The sequence below is a fragment of the Lissotriton helveticus genome, chromosome 10 (genome assembly GCF_964261635.1).
Source record: "Lissotriton helveticus chromosome 10, aLisHel1.1, whole genome shotgun sequence".
NCBI lineage: Eukaryota > Metazoa > Chordata > Amphibia > Caudata > Salamandridae > Lissotriton > Lissotriton helveticus.
In genome coordinates, this window is record NC_136071.1 from 240,572,235 (window position 1) to 240,597,982 (window position 25,748).

At 44.4% G+C, this 25,748-nt stretch overlaps 1 protein-coding gene across 3 annotated transcripts in view; it reads left to right on the top strand.

Moving 5' to 3' along the window:
- Window positions 1-25,748, top strand: part of FLCN (folliculin) — a 205,488-nt gene that overhangs the window by 109,264 nt on the left and 70,476 nt on the right. For all 3 annotated transcript variants that reach the window (XM_078665222.1, XM_078665221.1, XM_078665223.1), the window contains exon 10: window positions 8,939-9,070. In XM_078665222.1, coding sequence (XP_078521348.1) covers window positions 8,939-9,070 — 132 coding nt within the window. The remainder of the gene's footprint in view (window positions 1-8,938; window positions 9,071-25,748) is intronic.

The following is a 25,748-nucleotide window of genomic DNA, read 5'->3' on the forward strand; positions in this document are numbered from 1 at the left end:
TTCGTTTATCCCCACTGATGACACACCTGGTCCTTCCAGATCAGACTGGATTTATCCCCACGAGATCGATGTCCCATAATACGAGGTCCTTATTTGCTCTGTCCCACTACCTTCAACCATGCGTAAAAGCCGTGGCGGTCATGATCGATGCCGCCAAGGCGTTCGACTCCATTGAATGGAGTTATATGATTACTATTTTAAACAGGATGGGTTTTCCCAAACGCTTCGTCCAGTGGGTTTCCCTACTATTCACCCAACCGTGCGCTAGAGTCCGAATAAATGGTTACGTCTCTGAGCCCTTTAACGTGGAATGCGGCACCAGACAAGGGTGCCCTCTATCACCGTTGCTTTTCGCACTGGCGCTAGAACCTCTGGCTTGCATAGTGCGGCAAAATTTCTAACAATCCGCTTTACGGTTCAAAGCAAGACCACTGCATATATCTCTGTATGCAGACGATATGCTGCTATACGTGCGCGATCCCGCCACACATCTGAACAGCTTGCTCAGAGAATACATTAAATTTGGTGGACATTCGGGACTGGCAATCAACTGGACCAAATCTTTTATAATTCCTTTAACAGATACCACCACTCCCTTCGACACTGACTTCCCACTGGAATGGCAGCAGGATCCCATTCGATATCTGGGGGTCATGTACCATAGGGATCCAGAGGAAGTCATAAGATCTAACTATGGGGTAGTAATCTCCAAGATAGAAGACAAAGTACAGCGCTGGATCCAATTGCCACTGTCCCTGGCGGATAGTATAGCCATCGTGAAAATGAATATCTTACCCAAACTGTTGTACCTCTTTAACAACATTCCCATCACACCCACCGGAGAGATATTTCGCCGTGTAAAATCACTGGTACTGAAACTAATATGGGCAGGCAAACAGGCTCGCATAGATCTTCAGACTTTGACTCTCCCGTATATACGTGGAGGATTCGGGGTACCGGATTTTCTCCTGTATTACTTATGCGCCCAAGCGCAGTATGCAGCTTATTGGTATCATGAGATACCATACCTCACCCACACAGCCATAGAAGAGGGAGACGCGGATCCCATTCCCTTGACAGCAATCATATCACATACCAGACCACCGCTACATGCGAGAGACATCAACACCATAGACACCACAGTGAAAGCCTGGCGTAAACTTGGTCAATTGGCCCGCAAGCTCCCGTTATACGCGCCAGCAATGCCTTTGCACCACCATCATGCGCTGTCAGTCACAGGCGAAGGGGTAGGCATGTCCCTCTTGCAGAAAGCTGGCATAGACAAAATGGGGCATCTGTTTCGAGAGGGCGCATTTCTGGACATCGAACACTTAACATATATTCAGAACAAGACCCCCCTATTCCGTTTCACTTATATAGTTTGACACGTGCGCTGAAAGAGCATTATCCCACATTCCCCACGGAACCAGATAGCTTGGCCCCACTACAAATGATCATCACAACACAGGACTTGTCGCACTTAGTGTCGAGGTTATACACAACAGCACAGACAGAGATAGCGCACACCGCTGAGAAGGCTAGGACACGATGGAACATGGCACTAGAGAATCCGTTATCCGATGTGGAATGGCAGCAGACCTGTGCGCTGACGCAGATACTCACCCCTAATGGGAACTTAAGGATCATACACTATAAATTCATTCACCAGGCATACTATACACCTACAAAAATGCTTAAGTTCGGACTTCAAGACGAAGATAGATGCAAAAGATGTGGAGAGGAAGGTGCAGACTTTACACATCTGGCCTGGTACTGCGCTAAGATACGAGAATACTGGGTGGACATTACTGCCACACTCACTATCATGCTAGAGGTGGATGTGGAATGCACAGTAAAAACATGTCTTCTTGGTATTGTACCGCAATTCCGGGCATTCAAACGTAAATTCTGTGTGATATCTTTATTATTGGCCAAACGACAGGTTGCGCAATGCTGGCACAGTAGGAAGGTACCCAAGAAATCTACATGGCTCCATGAAATGTCCGTCTGTCGAGATAAGCTAATGACATACGAGGAAGACCTACCTGCAAAATCAAGGCCCAAGAACTATTGGTACTTCCTAACTAACTATATCAATTCACTGGATGAGGACACAGAGGTGTAGACTATTTATCTGTGCAGTCAAGTGTAGGAAAACATCATGTACAGGTCGAACATCTCTATTTGATTGTATTGGGGGGGGGGGGGAATCGAGCCAATTGCGATGGTCACAGATCCCTATGATGATGGTCTACATATTAGGTCTCTAAGTTGATTTTTTTCCTGTTTTTTCTTTTTCTTCTCTACTGTTTGATATCTACAAAATTACAGAATGTAAGACTCAAGGTAATGCGTCACACCACGTGGTCTAATGAGGTTGGGTAAGGGACGGTATAAATTAATATGCTGATGATAATGTTTTATCTATTGTCATTTGTGAACTCATTGCTCATACGTTGCAGCCGGCCCCCGGGTTGTAGGCTCGTGACTGTGTATCACTGACTAAGATTAATAAAGGTCTTACAAAAAAAAAAAAAAAAGTTCCACACCACCAAACATACCATCTCGTCACCATGTAATGAGCCAAGACCATCTACGACTGTTACAGAAAGAAGCCCAGTGCTCCTCGCAGAAGGTGCCATCAAGGTTGTGGCCCCTCACCAGGATGGCCAAGTGTTTGCATCCTGTATTTCCAGCTCATTCGTGTTTCTTGCCCTGAACCACACCCTCAGGGCAGCAGTGGGTGTGGTGGACAATGGAAGGTAAAATTTACTATTCTAATCCCGGTCCTAGAATATTTAGGGAAATAACAACTTTCCAGCAAATATTCCAGGAGACTTATTTGCTATTCTAATTCCATTTCTGATATATTTTGGGAAAAGTTATAAATTCCCCAAGTATTTTTTAGGGAAGGTTGAAAAGTAGTAATTTTGAATTGAAAAAGTGCTGCCCTGAGGACGCAGCTCAGGGCAAAACACTCGGAATATCATATTTTCTGATCCCCCAAGAAATAGAACTCATTAGTCTATCTTAGACCTCAGACCTCTAACCCACTAAATACTTTTGAAGCACTTTCATATGACCACCATGTAGGAAATCATTCTGCTACTCTCAAGGAGGCATACTTGCACATCACTTCTACCTGTACGCTTGTATGAATGTTATAGGTTGGAACCTGGTATTTGACGACATTTGAGGTTTACCACGGTCCTTTGGAGTCACGAGTTAGTGTTGAAATAGGTGACAATTGTATTTGTGGCCGATTTAGAACAAACTTGCATTAGGAGTTGAGGGTAATTTGCACTTCTCCTGTGTTTACATTCGCCACCAGATTTTACACAGTAAAAGTTTCTTGGGCAAAGCTGTGCGCAAGGTATACTAGCTTGCAAATGAAGTGCAAATATCATTTACCTATAGTTGTAAGCCAGACACAAATAATGCTTGCAGCCTGTGGCAAATTAATATTTGTCCCGTGACGTTATTTGCTTCCAATATTTGAGCAAAGGTGTAAATACCAGCTTTAATGCTCATTATTCCATGTGGGTATGCAGGGAATGTCAGATTTCAGAGCTTAATTGACCTCATATTTTCTATCACATTTGCTAGACTACTGTCATATGTTTGTTATTTACAGAACCCTCTGTACCACGCAGCAAACATTTAAAACGTCGACACATTTCAGTGGAATCGTCATGATGAAAGAAACCAACATCTTCAGGACAACACATGCTTTCCCATTTGGTAACAAGATTGTGGCACATCCCCATACACTTTAGATTTAGATAAAGATGGGTTTCCCCTGAAGTTGTAAACTATTCTCCAACTGGAGAATTTCTTTCTTCGTATGCTTCATAAAAATAATAATTGGCAAAGCCAGTAGGTCTAGTTTTGATGTGCAAACGCATCAAAAAAGACAAACAATCACAAATGCTGTTTAACACATTAAAGCCAGCCCTAATGTCTTTGCCAAAGCTGGAGAAAGAAAGCAGCAAAAAGTATTGGGAAAAAATTGAATGTGGCAAACAGCATGAGAATTAACTGTCCCTTTTAGATATAAAATAGTTCTTCATGCATTCCAGCGAAAGCACTTCCTGGAAAGGCAGTATGGTATATCAAACAGCCAATCGCATGATGTGAGAGAGTGATCCTGCTCTGGGTGGAGCCATTGCCCAACTCTACCTGTATTTTAAAGAACTGGTAACAGTATGTCTTACAGACAGCTGCGCTTCCAACCAAAATCTAGAAACGGAGCAAAAGTGATTAAAGCGCTACAAACATGCTTGCAGGGATGCTACAATCTGTCATGCTGGAGGGTGGTAGGAGGCATGATGGACTGGAGACCTAACTAGTAAACTACTTCCAAAGGATACCAGTCTTTACACTCTGTAATATACCATGTATTTGCACATCCTTCTGCAAAATATGTCATCCTCATTCATGACTGAAGGTCGTTTCGGAACTGAATCACTTTCCGAATAAAGCTTGTTTTCCCAAATGTAATCAAAATCTCGAAAAGCAGAAACCAAGTCTGTCTTTTAACCGGACTACAGTTTGAGTACTAAGACTACCAGCCTCAAGTGCCATTCTCCATGATGCAGAATGCACCTGTTTTGTAGTCCTCAGGTCTAGTATTGTCACTACTGACCTGCGGTGATGCCCTCTAAGCTGCTGAGCTAAATACGCACCCTATGGTAAAAAGCTTTGCTTTACAATAATGTCTGTAAATGAAGGACCATTACCATGAAGGAAAAGGCTCTTTCAATTGTCTTGCCATTTGTAAAATGGATTTGAGAAAAAAAGAAACCCTCTTCCACAGTGTACAATTCCCCACAAGTGCCTACTTTTTAAAACAAAGTCCCCTGTCCACCCCATCCCACTAGGTTTTATATATCATTTTAGGTTTACATTACTTCCTTTTACTTCAGCTTCTTCTTGGTTATGCAGTACACCCCGCTAGAAAGGGGGCTTCTCAGTGAGGAGGGAGCAGCTGGGCTCCAGTGATCTTTTTATTTAATCCAACTTGTTTACATTTTAGACGAGATCATGTCACGTTCCAAGTCATGCCCTACATGAATGGCAAGCTTTATTTACACGACAAGAGCGTGTTTGAGCTAGTCTTGGATGAAATAGAAAATCAGCTTTTGGTGGAACTTAGACTGTTAATCATATGTATACTTTCACTGGTTATTTTATGCCCTGCCTTTTGTTTCATTGTACAACTGTAGCTCTCATGGAGGTTTCTAACTCCATTTTGGTAATTTGTTTGCCATTTTAGTGGAGTGCTCAGCAGGTTTAATTTCTTACTACTTTTATTACAGAGGCTCTTTTTTTATCGCCCCTTGGGCTGAGATCTAATTTTATTCAGGTCTTACCACATTTTCTTGATCATTAATTGTAAAAGCTCACTATTTCTTGATCCTCTGAGATCTTAACTGTCATGCTGATGATCTGACAAACCAGGACAACTCCAACTTGGTAGAGTCATTCTCTGTACTTGGCCTTTCTTGACTAAAGAGCCAGCAAATGCAACTGGTCATATCTCTGACTGATTTTGGCTAACTTTGAGTCTATTAAACTATAGCCCCACTTCCCCTTGCATAGTCCGACCATGCAGCTGTTTCATTTAAATTTTCTCTCCCTGTTTCAATAACTATATCACCTTTCCCATGGATACCATTATTCCTAAGCGGCACATTCAGCTTCAAATGTTGAGTCCCAACGTCCTTTATTTATTTATTTATTTATTCAAAGTTTTATATAGCGCGAACAAGATCCTTGCAGATATCAGAGCGCTGTTCTTACTCTTTTCCATCAGCCGAAAAACACTGCAAGCCTCAGGAACAAAAATGGAGAAGTGACTAAGACCCTTGCTCCAAACTTGGATATAGAGCCAAACAATAGAGAATAAGAATGGCAGATTAAAAAAGCAAAATCCACTTACTGTGCATCTAAAATAGTTACCTGAAAATCCTACATGTAACATCTTGGGAGAATACCAATAATACCACCACCCCTCTAATTTTTTAAAGAGAATCTATTCCAACTTTTTTACCTCTATGTCAGGCACCTGTTTTAGATAAACCAATTATCTCTAAATCTGAGACATCTTTGTTTGAGGTTGTCTTGCTATCAGAAGACCAGGTAGAAATGTCCTACATCAGACCAAGTCTGGTTCATCACTTGAACCCTGAACACCATATATTCTTCAGTTAGTGTCGAGGCAGCTTCACCCTTGTCTCCAAATGAACTCTTCAATAATACCATCTTAATGGAAATAGGATATGGTAGTTTCTATCTTTAAGAAATCCACTACAGATCCCTTTATACTTACTAACTATAGAGATTCTTCTTATTTTCTTACTTTTGCCTCCTACAAATTCTTGAGACAGCCATAAATCTCCAGCTCTCTGCATACCTTGAACCTAACAATCTTCTATATATAACTCAACCTGGCTTCAGGTCAACTATTAGTATTGTACTCACAGCTATAATTGATGCCATTAGATTCATCTTCGATCATGGACGATCAGCTGCCCTCATTTCTACATGATCTTCTATGGCGTTCGAAACTTACTCTGATACAGTGCTTCTATCATGTCTAATCATCTTTGCTGTTGGTAAACGGACACTGAAATGGTTTTAGTCTTTGCTAAGTGATAGTGGACAGTCTGTCACTTGTTCCTACCCTTTCAATCTGAAGATTTTACAATAGCGTGGAGTGCCTTCAGGTTCTTTCACAAGCCCGTGGGTATTTGACCCTTACATCTCACCATTAGAAATATGGGCATCATTCAATCAAAAGCTCTCCTTCTTGGCTCAAATTACCATGGTCCTGGCAACATGCTTCCTCATTTTATGATTACTTAAATAGATCTTTCCAATTATTTCACTTGTTTACCCCTAAACGGTTGTTCAGGGCTTCATGGCTAGACTATTGGAATTCTCTGTATGCTTTCTCGTAAATCGCCTAGAGATTGTGCAAAATGCAGTAGCGAGGCTGCTCCTTTCCATGTATTTGTTCAGGGTCATCTCCAGACTCTACGCTGGCTTCCAATACTAAATACATTCTGTATTGAAGGCCTTGTCTATCGCTCATTAAGCCTTGAACAACAGGGGGCTAATGTACTTGAAGTAAAGATTTTCCTGGTATCTCCTTCTCGCTCTTCCATCTATTTCCAGGTTCGGTACCCAGATCTGCCTCTGCAAACCGGCAGGCAGGTCCTTTTCTTATCTAGCTGCAAGAGCCTGGAACAAGGTTTCAATACACAGTAGAAATGTATCTAATCACATAATGTTCAGAAAAAAAACCTTACCTGGTTGTTCCAAAATGACTCATCTGCCAGAGAGCTTTGAGACCTTTAGCGCCAAGACACCCCTTGGGTATTTGTTGTGCTTACAAATCTCTGTTCATTCGCCTATATGGAAGCATGCATGGGCAACTCACTATGGCATCGCCTCCACATCCGACAATGCGTTCTACCTCTGCTGCAACTCTTCGTCCTCCCCATTGACATCTTCACACTGGCAAGCAATGGGCGGCTGGTGACATGCCCTTATGTGGAGGAAGTACACCACCAGCCCTGACTACTGCAGGTCGATCTTTGAGTGAAATGATAGACTCTGTTCTTTAGGGAGATATAGGAGAAAGCGATTTCGCGATGCCGGTAGTTGGCACGTGGTTGGACAAGTGCAACAATACTAAATTTGTCAAAGCTGGTTTCAGAGGTGCACCGGGTACACTCCTTCTCATGAATGCAAAACAAGCATACTAGTGACATGCACACATCTTTTATCGATTGTTTCCAAGAGAAAAACGAACACCCATGCCTGTCAGTTATTTCTGTATATGTCAGTGAGATGTTTTTGATTAGAAATAAGTGAAAAAAGATCTGAAACTGTTTTTATTTTTCGTCATATTTTTCAATGATGAAAGCTAGTTATTTCATGTATTCTTCTTCATCATATTTATATATTTTTATATATTTTTGTGAGGGCTGATGGACACCTGCATACAGTGGATTCTCTTTCTGGAGGAGACTTTAAGCATAGCTTAAACATAACTTTTAATGAAACTGGCTAAGAAACTTCAGCTGCATTCACAGTAGTTCAGTCTTTTATCTGGGACCCACGAAGAAAGGAAATGTAATACTGGAAGAAAGGCGGTCTGATAAAATATTAAATGCAAGCTCAACCTTGCACAAACTTCCACTATTTCATATAGGAAAACAAAGAAATACAGTCTGACTATTCTGCATACACTTCTTCATTTTTTAGATTTGACTTTTGACCCAATTCTATTTGTAAGGGTGGCTCTTTCCGGCCACCTTAATGCTGGCATGAAGTGGACTGAAATAAAGTAGTTCACTTCATACCAAGGCTGTATGCCAGTATGCCAATGTCTACATTCACTTCTACTTTAATTTCATGTTTTTTTTATTTCTTTTTGTGATTGCTCATTTTTACTTTTTTGAAAGAATATGCAAGCAACCTTCATACCAAGGCTGTATGCCAGTATGCCAATGTCTACATTCACTTCTACTTTAATTTCATGTTTTTTTAATTTATTTTTGTGATTGCCCATTTTTTACTTTTTTGAAAGAATATGCAAGCAACCTTAAGATTACATCATGTTTACTTTGTATCACTATTGCACTTTTAATGTCTGCTGCATATCTTTGTAAATAAAAAAAGAAAGAAAAAATCACAGGGTGGCACAAGCCATACCTATTGGTTTGCCAAAGCTAGTTTCACTTGGGTATTCTTTATTTTTCTGCAGTGATGGGTGAAGTGAAGCCCTTTATTTGATGGTGGCGTTCATATCCAAAGTTTATAACTACGTTTTAACATTTTCCTCACAATACCAATAGTTTCATGGATACTATTTGCTTGGAAAGCTGTCTGAAGAGTCTTAACCTTATTTTTGTTTGTGTTACTGTAGAATTTGCTGTTATTGTTGATGTCCGTGGGGCCACCTGCTCCAACCTATATCCTGTGTTGTTCGTGGATGATGAACCCCTCAGCAAGTACGAATTTGTGGTCAATAGTGGAAGCCCTGTTGCAACTGACCGAGGTGAGAAAACGAGATGCTTTGAAAATGGAAAAATATGGTTTTCAATTTTGATTCTTATTGCACACAAATGTGAACAGATATTCTCAGTCTGGAAACTTGTAATTACTATTTTTCTTCAGCATGGATTGCTGCTTGTTTGTGCACATACAGTTGGAAAGTCATATTTTTTATCTTCAATGTCGTAATACAGGAGAGTTAACATTCATCGACTTTGATGTACACAACATCCGGAATTTTCCAAGGCGTGTAAGTCTTTGACCTATCAGTAACCCCTATAATGCACATAAAGTAAAAATACTCCTCTTCCACTGAACATATTGTATTTCATTACAGTGACGGAATCATAGGGTGAGTGTATGGGCTTTCAAATTGCGCTGTTATGAATACCCCTTCTTCGTTAGAGTAAGGTACCGTTCCCAGAAACTGGTCTCCACCCATTTGAAAGTCACCCTTACTGGCCATAAACTACCTGGAAACTCTAGGAAAGGTGAAAGTACTGAATCGCACACACCTCTTTCCCCAGTACCTGACCACCTGTTCAATCCAGATCCCATTAGCTTGGTCAAAATAAGGAGTATAAACTCCCGGGAAGCCTACTGCCCCTTAAGTAACTAAACCCGTTCCTGTTCTGTAAAAGCATTGTGAATCCCTTCCCCTTTCAAGCTGCCCTTGCACAGTGGGATTGAGCCAGCCTCTGTCTGTGTATAATGCAGCCAATTTGTTGCACTGAGAGGTGAGGCAAACCTCCTTCCCTGGGTACAAGTCACAGGACCAAGTTTAAGCTTTCTCCTGAGACTGGGGAAGTGTGGTACTGTAGAGGGGGCACAGCTGCTGTTAGTGTCCCGTGCTGCAGTCCTAACTTTCCAAGATCTGTCTTTTGCTTACCACCTCCTATCGGAATTGAGCCTTACTCTTCTTCAGTGCTGAGACTTGTTGAGAAGGCAAAGGCTGCTAAGTTAGCTTGTGATGTGTCTTATCCCAAAACCCAGAAAGATATACAGGCACAGAGAATCACTTGTCTTAGTCCATTCTACTGTGCATGTGACCCTCCAGCACCTTTCTTATTTAGAGTTTCCTAGAGCAGTGGAGACACATGTGGCCTAGGAGTACATTGCACCACTTGCTTCACTCTTGAATCCTTTCTTTTAGGGCAGGTCCTTGTGCTGGAATACTCAGCAGACCCGGCTCCATGCACATCAGGGTAATTCTAGATTCACTTCACTATCTTCCCTGCTGAACTGCTAGATATGGAAACGCCTCAGTCAACCTATCCAAGAGCACTCCTCCTTATAATAGGCTTCATTTAAGGTTCTAGGGACTAGTCACAGATACAAAGCCTGTTACCATTGGCCATGAGTAAATGTACCCAACCAAACAGTAAAACGTAGTGCCCATATCGGAGAATGCATGGTATTGATGCTCTCCCTGTAGCCTACCCCCATCATCAACTTTGATCATCAAGCTCTAAGCCCTCAAGGAGGTCCAGAATGTCTGGAATATACACCACACCGACCCAAATATCTCAGACTTTTGACAATAAATATTGGACTCATTAAACTCGAAAGGGGTTGGGGCAATAACCTACTGCACCTGCCATACAGTAAGTGCAACTAATTATATCCTGAATATGGTGCACAGAATCAAACATTTAACCCCTCTCAACTTCTAAAGGAGAAAACTCCCAAATTCACATCAATCTTTAAAGGTTAAGCACCCTGAATTGACCGAACATATCTCATGTGTTAGATAAAGGTTCAGTAAAATTCTCACAGGCGATCACTATATATCCAAATCATATCGCAGAATGCTACTCAATTGGGAACAATAAACCCAGTCCTTTACTAATAGGGCGTCGTCAAGCATTTCTGATCTATTTTTTAATATTGGGTGACTGGCTATAAGCCAAAGAATATTAGTGATTAAATTACTATATATAGGGCTTTTGAGTGTCTCTTCTTAAACTAGAGGATTCCATCAGTTGACCCTACAAAATAACTTTGAACACATTACAGATGTAGGAGTTTAATATGTTTATTTAAGAAGGAATTCAAAGAGAGCCCAGAAGAAGTCCAATAGGACGAAACGCGTTGGCTGCGGTTTTAAATTGATTATCAACAGAAGAAAATGAATAAAGAATTGGCAACAAAATACGTCTGAAGGATATTGTGTATTATAAAGAATATGCCTTATATATAGTGATCACCTGTGAGAATTTTGCTGAACATGAGATACGTTTGGTCCGTTCAGGGTGCTGAACTGTTAAAGATTAAAATAAATACTGGACTCCCTGGCTTTTTGTCTCTGGGAACCCACAGCCTTGCCAGATGCAGTTATTGATGCTTCCCTGAAGACTACCTCTCTACAACATGGACACTGGATGTCAAATGTTTGGAGTCCAATGGCAAAAAGATGAACTATTCCGGTCAACCACTCAGATAGGCTATTCAATATCTGTTCATAGTGAGGTAAGTGCTACAGCAGTGGTTGAAATTTGACCTTTAATCCTCCTTGCACCTCGGCTATGCCCAGGAGGTATATTGCTTAATTCTTATCAAATACACAAAAAGTTACGGGAGGAATGCTTGCAGTTTGTCTTACTGCTGGCAATCATTCGAGTGACATTCCAACTCATCGTTCTTTTGCCCACCATGCCACCTCAGTTTGGATCAAGCCATATGCAAATCAGTCTTGACCCTGCTCCAATAGGAACAATCCAGCCAGAACTTACCATCATTTTTGTGTGTGTTTAATGTACCGCCATAAGTGGCAAGAGTATGCCCAGACATGGGTCCTGTGCTCACTATGCCCCATGAACCAAGCTTCCACCGACTGACGAGCCCCAATCAGGGTGAAGACAGTCTTGGCTGCTTGTGTTCCAGTTTAGGGAGAACCTGACCTGGTAGTTCAGGTTAAATTGTTCGTATTAGAGCAGGGTCAACACTGATTTACTCATGGTTGGTTGGCATGGTAGGCAAAAGAACGATGGTACCCCGAGCGATTGCCAGTGGTTAGACACATTGCAAGCATTCCTCTTGTCACCTTTTGTGTGTTTAGTTAATTCTTAACCTGAGCAAGGACGTGGCTAAGTAGAAACTACTGGTGTCCAGGGTCCTCTTTGACACCTGTGCCTGGCCCTTGACCACTGATCTATTCATCTGCATGCATGCATAACAAAACTGTCCTGTTCTTAAACCTGAACCCCAGGAGGAAGTGATCAACTTCTCACTTGTATGGGAAGACATGGTTCTATTCTTCTTCCCTTGAGGTTATCCACTTGTGCAAAACAGGCCCAGTCACAGCAAATTACAGGGCCCACAGTCACCACTGGTCTTGAGTCACCACAGATGTTTTAGTCCTCTTGATAGGATGGAAATGGCTTTGTTTACATTTCCCAGCAATCCATCCAGGCAGCTCTACTGCAGGAAAGAGGATGTAAAGCTGTGTATTGTCTTGGAGATGTATAAACGTAGTCACCAGCAGAAGCTAAAGATGATGATTCTGGTTCCTCTCTTGAGATTGGTGCAGGCAACTGACTTGCTGGTTTAGTGGACCTCTAGATCTCTTAGGGGCACATGCATCAAAGTTAGGAATTGCGAGTCCTTAATAGTGATTATTAAGGAATCGCTATTAAGGAGTCGCAATTACCTATGCATGTAGGTTTTGCAATTTGTATTGCAATTCCTACACATTCCTTAATAGTGAATTGCAAATTGTGATTCGCTATTAAGTAATGGCTTACCATTCATTCCTATGGGTCTAGAGGCCCGTAGGAATTAATGGGATTGCATTCGCAATTTGCGAGTACCAAATGGGTACTCGCAAATTGTGCATGCAATTTCAAGGGCGCAAAGGGGCCAAAAGGCCCGGCCTGATGCACCCCCAAAAACAGGTAAGTATGCACATTTGGTGCACACACCTCCTAAGGCCATGTGTATGCACCACAAGGCACTTTGAAAAATGCTTTTTTTTACACTTTTCAAAGGAATTGCAAATTACCATCAACTTGAAGGTGATGGTAATTTGCGATTCCAAATTGCGAAAACGCAGTTTGCGAATGCATGATGCATCGCATTTAGGGAATTGCAATTTGCGATTCCCTACCTGCATTTGCAAATAAGAGAACCACAAAAAATAGCAATTTCCTTAATTGCGAATTGCAAAAAAGGGACATGCATCTGAAAAGGCCATTTTGCGATCGCAAATGGCTGATTTTTGCGATTCGCACTGTATGCAATCGCAAAATGGTTTGATGCATGTGCCCCTTACTTCTGTGTTTACACCCTACAAAACCAACATTAACAGGGCAAGACACTGCCATTTGGTGTACGCAGAATGGTTTCCCAGGTCTTCACAGATATCCTGGCTATGGTGGCAGCCTTGCTGTGACACCATCACAGAGGCTGCTATAAGACCACAATAAACATGTAAGTATCCAAGGTTTGATTGCTGGGCCTTGCCAAAGAATATTAGTCTATTTGCGTCCTCCATGTATTATGTCATGTCTTTTCCCAGACTTGTAGCTGCATTTGGCAGTCAGATGAGCACTTTCCAGACTTATGGTGAACGTTAGGGCTTAGCAAAAAACTCCAAAGGCACCCTTTTCTAAATCCAATGAGGTCATCAAATGACCACTGATGAGCCACACAAACTGTGCTCTTTTTTTTACAATTCTTTTTATTAAATCAAGGCGTCGAACAATAAAAGACACAATACAGATGAATCACATTATAATCTGCAGTACATTGATGAGAAGGGAGGGGAGCAGAACCAAAACACAAACATTATTATACATAAGGGTATCATGGGGATGGGGGAACATCAAATACTGAATTTCTAGGTGGTGTACAAATCTCTCCTCTATACTGATTCCATTGATTCCAAATTGAAGCCCACTTCCGGGGACGCCCTCTCGCAATGTACACAGTTTTTTCTCGGAACATACTCCAATCCAGATCTTTCTGCCAGTTCTCAATGGTAGGGGGGAGCTCAGCACCCCATTGTTGAACGATATTTATTTTTGCAATCATATAACTCAGTGTGGTCCACTGTGTCTGTGCATTATTAAGATCAGTAGGTTCCCATATATTGAGAAGGCACCTTCGCGCCTCAGGCAACAGAGCGACACCAGTGACCTCTTGAATAACATTATGAATCCTACCCCAATACTCGGTCATATAGCTGCACTCCCAAAAAATATGTAAAAAAGTTCCCACCAATACACATTTACGTCTACACAATCCATCTTCCAACAATCCCATCTGTACGAGGCGGGGACCAGTAACATAGACCCTATGCAATATTTTTAATTGTATCAGTCGCAATCTTTCAGGAATAGCGACCACATTTGGAGAGGACTCCGCTACTTGCCAATCTTCATCATCCAATTCTAAACCATCTCGTGTCCACCTTACCCTCAGCTCCTTAAGTAAGTCCGCCCTATTATTGATATGTTTTTTATAGATCAGGGAGATCGTTTTGTCAGGGAGGTGACCGTCTAAGATTCTATCCTCAAGAGGTGAGGCTTCCAGTAGCTCCTCCTCCATATGTAGAGCAGCCGTTAATGAGTGTCGAGCCTGCAAATAGCGGAAATATTCAGAGTCTGAAAGCTCGAATTCCACTTGCATTTCTTTGAATGATTTCACTCGCCCCTTGCCCCACATGTCCTTAATAGTTGAGATCCCTATCAGCACCCACTTATCAAATCCTTTAGTATTCCACAGCTTACCTAATCTCTCTGAAGCAAAAAGTGGGGTTGCCAGCGTTAATTTATCTTTCCACCCCACAGAATTTATGGCTTCATGCCAGATTTTTACTGCATTTTTCGTCGGTCCCGAGCGATCGAGCCTCATTGGTTTAGAATACAGTGCTCTATTATAACTTCCACCCGGGAGCAGCCATTTATCCATGGCATATCCGGGGTCTTCAATTGGTCCACATGTTCCATGATTGATAGCAGCTAGCTGGGCGGCCCAATAATAACGCTTGATATCTGGGAGGGCGATACCACCATCATACCACGGGAGCGTCAGTTTGGCTAAGGCAATACGGGCCTTCCCTCCCATAACAAACTTCGTTGGAGTACTTCTACCTCGCGGAAATAACTCGCGGGCACTACGTCTAAAGTATTTTGAAGGGCATAAAGGAAGCGTGGCAGGGACATCATCTTAAAGAGTGTTGCCCGCCCCAACAAAGAGATTGGAAGCCGTCGCCAATGAGCGGAGTCACTTCTAAGCCTCCGCAGAGGGGGAAGAAGATTTTCAACATACCTAGTTGTCGGGTCCATTGAAACAAAAATACCAAGATATTTAAATCCACTCGTGTTAATCTGGATGTGACAATTCTTCGGGGGGATTGGGGCATCTCCACGAAGGACATACAAAACAGATTTCCCCCAATTAATGGAAAGTCCGGAATTTTTACCAAAAGAAGCCAGGACATCGCATACTACTATGAGGGATTTCCGGGGGGAGGTCAAATAGAGAAGAATATCATCCGCATATAAGGATATCCGGTCCTCCCATGCCGGGGACCACCGTATTCCACAAATTAATGGTTCCCAGCGGATCCATGCCGCTAGGGGTTCCAAAGCTAGGGCGAAAAGGAGAGGAGAGAGGGGGCAGCCCTGTCGCGTGCCTCGTCTTAAGTGAAAGGGTGCTGAGATTCGTCCATTCACCACTACCTGGGCGAGCGGCTCAGTGTATAATAACTGCACCCAGCTAATACATTCTGGTCCGAATCCAAATTTAGTCGGGACCACCCATAAATAGGACCATTCCACAGTGTCAAAGGCCATGGTTGCATCAAGAGAAGCGATAACCGCTGGTTCCTGCAGAGTATGTGCTCTGGCTATCACTCCATGCAACCTTCTCAAATTCAAGGCAGTATTTCTATGTCTATGTCAATAAGTTCAGTATAGTAATAAAAACATTAGAAATTAGTCATCATCTGGCCCTCTTGAAGGTAATGAATCTGGCATTGACAAATGGATCTTTCATGCATTTACAATTTGCCTGTTGTTGGGATGGGGGACTGTTGTCCTATCCCCTCCTATGGCCTCAAATGGTGGTCTGGAGTTGTCTGCCCTGAATTAGAGATTGTGGAAGCTGCACTGGTGATGACGGGAGCTCCTACCTGAGTGGATGGGATCTAGACTGGGATTTAGGGCTGTGGGGTAGGGTAATTCTCCATCTTCTTTAACTTTAAACTCAGTGCATCCAAGACAAACATGAGCTGATGATCAAGGACAGCATGAGGTAAAATGTGTTAGTGGAAGCTGGGAGGGGATTCACAACTTATGATCCAGCTGCTTCCGGTTATATGGGTCAGATTTGTTCGAGCAGGAGCCCAATGCCTCCAAATGGGGAAAACAAGTGGGAGGGACCAACTGGGAATGAGAGTGGCCTAGGACTGTAGTAGAGACTGCTGACAGGAAGTGCTGGGCTTGAATCTTCTGTCTTCCGAATCACTGGACTGAATTGAATCTCGGCCTCCTGCAAACCACCCAAGGAAACTGACTGAAGCACTCTGTATAATATGCCGGAAGCACCACACCCAGTAGAAGAAGCTGATTCAAGTTTTCAGTGCATGAAGAAAGAAGTGGAGAGGAACTTCTATACCCAGAATAGGAGCTGAACTTCAATCAGCTGTGCAAAGGAATCTCTTGAGCATAAGATGGAGAGGTTGCATAAGGGTTGTCAGCTCCTAGGGCCTTATCAAGCCTTTTTGGACTGTGACAAGAGTCTTGTCAGAACAAGAGGTTTGATAGCGAGTGGGGGAATGGTCTTGCACCACTCGTTAGGCTAGTGAACTTCACATGGTTGTGGATAGTTTCTTACTTCATTGACAGAAAAGTTGCCCAGTACCACACCAGGAGACAAAGATCCTGTGGTTGTTTCATCACTCTTCTTCATAGTGATGATATCCAACATCTCCGAGGAATCAGGGAAACCTTACCCTGTATGCAAGCCATGCAGTTTTAGAGAAACCTCAAACCGTAGCACAGGGAGCACAGGCAGGACTGATCCCAAAACATGAGATGCAGAAGTTGTGTAGGTCTGCTGCTGCGAACTACTGGTGGTACTGTGCACATGGCTTAAAGTTGGAGCACTGTGGCATAAGCTACTGAGATGATGGAGAAAAAAGACAGCGGGTCAAAAACAGCAGGTAAAAAAGATCCACGGCAAAGGGGGTAAGGTCCTGTTTCAGGATTTGAGGTGTTTGAGGGAAGCACATTTGAACTGACACTGTTTGGTGGGGGAAAAAGGGACTGGGTGGGGACACCAACGTTTTTCAAGGATGAGAGATGCTTCCTGTGGCAGATGCATGCATACATGCACAGTACCATTGCAGAAAGCTCTGTATTACCAGCTGTAGAAGCAGTTGCAATCCTTCCACCTGTACTCAAAAGACTAAGAGGGGGAAAAAAAGGATGTACGAGTATGAGCATTATAAATGTGTACATTTTCTAACCGAAAAATCGTGGTTGGCCGTAAATGTATAATATTCCAATCTGCGTGCGGGAGCCAGAAACACTTTTTATTCAATAAAATAAAATATTTCGAATTTTGAATTGGAAGTAAAAACGTGCCATTTTCCAAAGTTCAGGTCCAACCTCCATAGAACAAATAAGCCAGAATTTTCAGGATTATTCCGTCTGATAATGGCCACTTTCTATACAGTCCAAAAGGCAACACTGCAGTATCTAGCAACTCTGTGCTAATGATTTAACCTTGCCATACCCCTGATTAAAAGAGAGAACCCTGAAGGAAAAGGGACCTGTCAGATTAAAAGTGCATGCAGATGGAAAACACGCACTGATCCTTTAAAGAGCCACCATACTCGGTCTCCCAGCATGCATTGTACTGGCAGTTGGCCTCACTCTCAAATTTTTCCCACATTTTTTACTGAGTGGATCTCTGAACGCTTCATGTTTTTTTTCATCCTTTTATTTTGAGGTTATTCTCCTCAAGTCTGAGTTTAAACTCACTTTGTTCAATGTCTTCAAAACCTCTGAAGCTTTTCCCATCATTATTTTGTTATCTTCGACAGGATTTTTCACCTCAAATACTTTCATTTTTGTAAAAAAATACTTGAGTGTCTTTCAAGTGAAAATAAGAAGTCTCTGACCCACACTTTATGTGGTCTGCTTACCATCCTCCCACTTGGTCAAATAACGTGTATCTTGTCAGAAAATGTTAAAAAGAGCATTAAAGGATATCAGAGGGATTTGCTTGAGAGAGAATCTGAATGATCTTGGGGCAGAAGAAAAGTGAAAGAAACACCACAGGTTGGTCTGATACTGCGCCCAGGCGTGCTCCACTAAAGGACATCCATAGGGAGAAGTGGCATCACCACCATCTTCCTCACTCTGGACCCTCCCAATACTCTTGGGGTCGCAGGTCAACATGTCTCAACATCGAAGTGTGGCTCCATACTATCAAAGGCCAGCTCAGCTGCAGGTGCGACTTGGACACTGAGGGGACACCATCCACTGAAAAAGTGTTTCACCAAGGTTCCAATCTGATCAACATTGAAGCTATTGCCAAATATGTCACAGCTCTCGTGGTATGTCCATTCAAAATCAAGCCTCACAATGTCAAAATATTCAGCGTGCAGGCACTCCTTATAACCCATTTTAAGATCAACGTTGAGGTACAGTTCATCAAAATGATTACCTTTGAGACATTCAACTGTGTCTTCCTTTCTTTTCCCAACGTTTTTTCTGGACATCTTTCTTTCTCTGGTTCACTATGGATGTCATTGTTACCATGAGGTCCACTTTTATAGGTAATTCTAACAGAAGATCCTCTACAGGTACCACTTGCACCCTTGGATATTCTTCCTAGACCAATATTGAGTCCGATGGGTACTTCTATTTCAACCATAAAGTAGAGGACTCTGCTTCTACAGCATCCATCAACCCCAGCTGCAGCCCTGAATTGTGCCATCTCTCCTCAGGCAGCCTCTCCTAGAAGGCATAAGAGGAGATTTCCATCAATTCCTCCTTCCAGACATTATTCTTTCCACTTGTTTTGTATGTCTACATCATCAGCCTGTTCACCATCAAGATCATCACTGGTGGACGACATCACCACGCTCCATCACTTGCTTTAAAGGAAAGCCGTGAAGTTCAAAACACAGGCTGAGAGCCTCAGTCCACAGTCTCAGTTGTTATGGAGCTGTAACAGCCTGTATCTGCTCCAAGGCCCCTCATGCCTTTAGTCCCTGACTTTGCAGAAGAGAAGATGATCTTCCTAGCTGCAACAAAGATGGTGATTCTAATCCGGTTACGGTATACTTACGCCAAGAACTTCAACTGTGATCTCTCATAGTGTTGTTGGTTATAGAAAAGAGCCTCTTTTTGCATGATCACCCTACCATTAAGTCTTTGGACTAATGCTGCTGGTTTTTTAACTCTATAGCGCACTGGTCCCTACTATCCAGGCGCAAGTGCTCCGACCCCTAAAGTATGTGCACAATTGGGAAATACCTGATTTGCTCATTTAATTGACCTTATAGTCTCTAGTACATGGTGCCAAAGGTACCCAGGGCTAAGTTAAATGTCACTAGTGAACTGTAGAATTTAATTGGGCACCAATGCAGCAACAAGATGAACATTTGACTCTAGGGCTGCGACTGCTTTAAAACTACCAACTGGACATTTAAAAATAAAAAATGTTGCCAGCTCAATTCGTATGGCTAAACCACACATGCATCTACCACACAGCCTGTACCACAAATGCGTCTTAACCAAGCATTCCTTTACAACGCATGCCTTTACCAGGTAAATTCGCGGTAAAGGTATGAATAGTACAAGGGTATGTGTAGCTACGGTAGGGAACGCCCTCCCCGCCCTAAGCTACAAAAAGAGGCCCGAGGTCCAAATATCCAACCCCTTCCCAACCCCAACGCTGTCCCTAACCCTTAAACACTACCTTCACCCCCTTTGCCTGTCCTTAAAACTACCCAACCCCTATTTTAAAAAACTACTCCGACTCCCCTAACCCCTAAAAACTACCCTGACTACCCATTCCCCTTCCCCTGAGGCTTAAAACCCTTCTCTTAACAAACACTATCCTGACCACCTTGCACTAAAACTACCCCAACCCCTTCCACTGCCCTTAGGCCTAAGACCCTATCCCCTAATAAAAAAAACTACCCGACCCTCCCCCAGCCCTGAAAACTACCTCTGACCCTGCCTCAGCCCTGAAAACCATCTCTGACCCCCTCCAGCCTTAAAAACTAACATCAAACCCCCCCAGCCCCTGAAAACTACACCCGACCCCCCCAGCCCAGAAAACGACCCCTTCCCTCCACCAGTCAGAAAACTACCCCGACCCCCAGACCAGAAAACTACCCGACCCCCCAGCCCGGAAAACTACCCCGACCCACCAGCCCAGAAAACTACCCTGACACTCCCTCCCAGAAAACTACCACGACCCTCCCAGCCCAGTAAACTACCCTGACTCCCCAGCCCAGCAAACTACCCCAACCCAGAGCCCCCCCCCCCCCCCCCGAGCCCAGAAAACTACCTAGCCCAGTCCCTCTTACCTGACCGCGGCTCTCTTCCTGGCGAGGTCTTCCTGCTTCCATCTCTGCTGCCTGCAGCAGCCAGCAGCTAGACCGTGCACTGCCTTAACCACACATATGCATGGTTAAGGTAAGCGTGGTTGAGCTTGCGTAGTCAGAACACTTGTGGTTAAGACTGCAGTGTTCTGACTGTTTCCCCACAATGCATCATGCTGCTCCCCTATTAGGAAGTGTGAAGCACTCCCAGGAACATTGAAAAAGACAATTTCTGGTGGGAGGAGGGGTGATCTCTTCCAGCAGGATGACAACTGGGCAATTGCCGCAATTGGTTGAGCTATAAAGAGGCTACCACCTCAGTGAAGCAAATGGTGTTCACACCTTCGATTGCCCCACTCCTTTGTGTTAGGATTACACACTGGCTTCTCCTCCAGAGGGGGAATATACATTGTACAATAGGTTTTACAGGAGGAGTGGCCCATTACGCTGGGTATTTCAGGAAGGTTTTGAGTGTCAGCGAAGCTGAGGGCGCACTGCCAATAATAGAAGCACAAGAGAAAAGTAAGGAGGTGCAACTGGGTCCACAACTAGGAACACGGTGACCCGGGAGCTCGAAAAACAGCGCGCACTTCGCGTTAACCAAAATACGAGAGACAAAAGAGGGATTGAGAGTGATCCGCTCTCTTTACTCTCCCCTCCGCTTTTGGTTTATTGACCTGGTGGATGGGGTGATCGGCTTCACTACAGTCTCACTGAAAGAGCTCCTGGGATTCCTTTCTAAATCACAAAATAACAGCAGTGTTTGTTCTACTTTCTACTTTTATACTTGAACTGGTCAAGGGCCCCACCGGGTCGGAAGTATCACCGGCAGAGCGACCTTCAATATATACGCAGTCACTTTGAAGCCCTGAAGATTCGCGCAAGCGATGAAACACGTGTCGGCTGGCTGCTATAGAGCATATGAAAATTAAAGAATTGAAGACTACATTTGCTGTTTTGGAAATCTCTGCTTTTCTGCTGCTGTACGTTTATCTCTTATTGCATTTCAATACTATTCTAGTCGAATTCGATACTTAGTTGTGTGTGCATAGGGTCTGCCTTTCTCATTACGCTGGGTAGACCCCAGGATTGAGCACAGGACTCTTCACAGGGGAAGAATGCTTGCACCATTTTGGATTTGGGTAGAGAGGAGTATCCTGGGATTGTTTGGTGACCAAACCCCGCGGAAGTGCTGTAAAGTGGCATGGGTTACCTTGTGGACCCCATTGGCTGGTGAGTCCTCCCTTCCCACAAAGGAGAAGATAGTGTAAAAGTGGCACCGTAGAGCCCCACAGTCCTCAGATCACTACTGTGCTGGAAAGACAGAAAAAGTGCTGCTTCCTGGACTGGGCACAGAGAGGCTGCATCCAAGGGACCCACCAAGAAGATTGTGTCTGCTGTGCCCACTCTTGGAAAAGAGATACACATATGTCCGGATGGAAGAAGTGACTCCACGATCTAGTTGGATTAGCCTTTTATTAAGCGCCGGGTCCACTAAAAGCGAAGGAACTCTGCAGTTCTTGAGTGCCCAGCTGCCCAAGAATGCCTACCCGCAGCTGAATGCCAAAGGACCTGCTGGGCGACCGAGTCCTGACCTTCTCAAGGTGTCCCTAAGACCGTAGGACATGTACCTGACATCTAGGTGGACCCTGATCCACAGAAAGAAAAGAACTGCTTAAGTGTGAGCAACGGTGAGCCCGTTGAAACCTTGCGACCAGTTGACCAGTGGTGACTGGACTTGCACTGGGCTCTCCAAGTGCACCATGGCAGAATGAGCCCTGAGGCTGTAGAAGACCCCTGAAGTTTGTGGACAGCAGGGTGGTCCCTTGGAAAACTCACAGCATCACTTCTGTGCCTTGAGTATCTTCAGAATCTTCCACATCCTGCATCCTGCATCCCCAGCATCAGAACCACTTGTTGGCTGGACCAAGATAAAGGTAAAAACAGAATACACTGATGACTCTAGGACTGCTGAAAGTGACAGGTTTCTGTTCCCAGACCGGAGTGGTCACTGTGACTGGCCTTCACCTCATTGTGGTCCATCCAGGTTAAGAGAAATAGCTGCACTAGTCAGTTGGCTAGGAACTGCTCAACTGATTACAAAGATTTATTGCTTCATTACAGAAAGAATTTACTTGCCTTTGAAAAGTAATTTCTTCAGTATTCCTGAATCAATTTTTGTTGTTTTGGTGTCTATTTTAAGTTAGCAATTTACTCTATTTTTATAAATAAATTAACGTTGAGTATTTATTGTGTTGTGTTTCTTACTTATGAACCCTTCTGGTACTTCTAAATTCTTTACACTTGTTCCATTTGATTAATTCTGACTGCTATGTGCCACAGCTACCCTGGGCTCAGCTAAGGGGTTTATCAAAGAAACCTAACTGGATCTGTAAAAGATTGTGTCATTATTATATAGTGTGATCTCACAACTACATCACAGAATGATCCACTTCCCTGCGGTGGTCAAGAAGAAACGTGCATCAGCCCCAGAGACCTTATTGCCTCCTAACAGGGAGAGCAACATATTCATGCATCTGGCCCATATTCAAGACAGCTAGCGCCACAGCCCGACTAGAGTTATCTGACAGAGTCCTATGGAAATCACAGGCTGCTTTCGCACACAAGCTCGAGGGAGAATGGAGGCAATATTTCATGGAAGTCGTGCAAGAGGAACTACTTGTGGCCAATCAAGTGATCAGCAGTTCTATTGAAACAGTGGACCTGTCGATCACCTAAATTTGCCATAATTGGTTCCTCAAATGTGCTTCATGACTGGGGTTCACATCTTTAAGTGTAACACAGGAGGAGAAGCTGAGATAATTTCTCCCAGGGAAACAATGTCAAGTGGTCACAGTTGCATATTTGATGGGTCGGTGAGCCCATCTGCAAGATCAGGACAAATTGTTAAAAATAAATAAACAATGCATATCAAAACAGGATATCAAACAAACCACACAGGCCCTCATATTTTCCAGCCTGGACTACGGCAAGTCAGTTCTTGCAGCATTATCTAAAAAACCTGGCACCTATCAAAACAGCCCTGAATTGTGCCACCACACAGGCTGTGGCTACAAGAAAATGCGATCGTATCACATCCACCCTACTCGCTGTAACTGACGTCCTACCATGGCTAGATTCAATTTCAAATTAGTCTGCATCATTCACAGAGCTCTCCACAAAGATTTCCCTGCTAGGAAAGACAACTAAGGAGCATGCCTACCCTCCTACTTGAAATTCTTTGGATGAGAACATCCAAGACTATGAAAGTATCCTTCTAGGTGAATGCACTCAGATTATCGAATTCCATTCCCCCAGAGATTAGAACGGTTATCTACTACTAGAAGCTGTTCAATAATAAGCTAAAAACCTGTATGTTCAAACACCACCTGTCTGTGAAGTGGTCACAATCCCTTTCTCAACAGAAAATGCAGAAAGTACCGACTCCTTGAATTATAGACTATTTATACAACCTCCTTGTCCCCAACGTGTTTATACACAACCTAGTTCCCTCCTGGGTATCTCCCCTGTACTTCCATGTCAGTTTAATTTCAGCATGATACTGCGTGGTAGATATGACACTTTTTTTGGGGGGGGGGGGAGGACATTTGGGGCATTTTTGTACTTCACCTGAACACGCTGCTGGTCTCCCGGTTGGTCTCCCTCTGACGCCGCTGCTTCCTGAGACCTTAGCGCGGCCGCAGTGCGGGGGGGGGGGGGGGGGGGGGGGCACAAGTCCCAAGCGCCCTTGCGGCAGGAAGCCGCTCACGCTAATTTCGTGTCAGGAGGCGCTTTAAATTCAGAACACTCCCGGTGGAGCGGGTGTTTGGAGGACATTTGGGGCATTTTTGTACTTCATCTGAACACGCTGCTGGTCTCTCGGTTGGTCTCCCTCTGCCGCCGCTGCTTCCTGAGACCTTAGCGCGGCCGCAGTGCGGGGGGGGGGGCACAAGTCCCAAGCGCCCTTGCGTCAGGAAGCTGCTCACGCTAATTTCGCGCCAGGAGGCGCTTTAAATTCAGAACACTCCCGGTGGAGCGGGTGTTTGAAGGACATTTGGGGCATTTTTGTACTTCACCTGAACACGCTGCTGGTCTCCCGGTTGGTCTCCCTCTGCCGTCGCTGTTTCCTGAGACCTTAGCGAGGCCGCAGTGCGGGGGGGGCACAAGTCCCAAGCGCCCTTGCGGCAGGAAGCCGCTCACGCTAATTTCGTGCCAGGAGGCGCTTTAAATTCAGAACACTCCAGGTGGAGCGGGTGTTTGGAGGACATTTGTGGCATTTTTGTACTTCACCTGAACACGCTGCTGGTCTCCCGGTCGGTCTCCCTCTGCCGCCGCTGCTTCCTGAGACCTTAGCGCGGCCGCAGTGCGGGGGGGGGGCCACAAGTCCCAAGCGCCCTTGCGGCAGGAAGCTGCTCACGCTAATTTCGCGCCAGGAGGCGCTTTAAATTCAGAACACTCCCGGTGGAGCGGGTGTTTGAAGGACATTTGGGGCATTTTTGTACTTCACCTGAACACGCTGCTGGTCTCCCGGTTGGTCTCCCTATGCCGTCGCTGCTTCCTGAGACCTTAGCGCGGCCGCAGTGTGGGAGGGGCGGGGGGGACCACAAGTCCCTAGTGCCCTTGCGGCAGGAAGCCGCTCACGCTAATTTCGTGCCAGGAGGCGCTTTAAATTCAGAACACTCCCGGTGGAGCGGGTGTTTGGAGGACATTTGGGGCGTTTTTGTACTCCACCTGAACACGCTGCTGGTCTCCCGGTTGGTCTCCCTCTGCTGCCGCTGCTTCCTGAGACCTTAGCGCGGCCGCAGTGCGGGGGGCGACCACAAGTCCCAAGCGCCCTTGCGGCAGGAAGCCGCTCACGCTAATTTCGCGCCAGGAGGCGCTTTAAATTCAGAACACTCCTGGTGGAGCAGGTGTTTGGAGGGCATTTGGGGCATTTTTGTACTTCACCTGAACACGCTGCTGGTCTCCCGGTTGGTCGCCCTCTGCTGCCGCTGCTTCCTGAGACCTTAGCGTGGCCGCAGTGTGGGGGGGGGGGGACCACAAGTCCCAAGCGCCCTTGCGGCAGGAAGCCGCTCACGCTAATTTCGCACCAGGAGGCGCTATAAATTCAGAA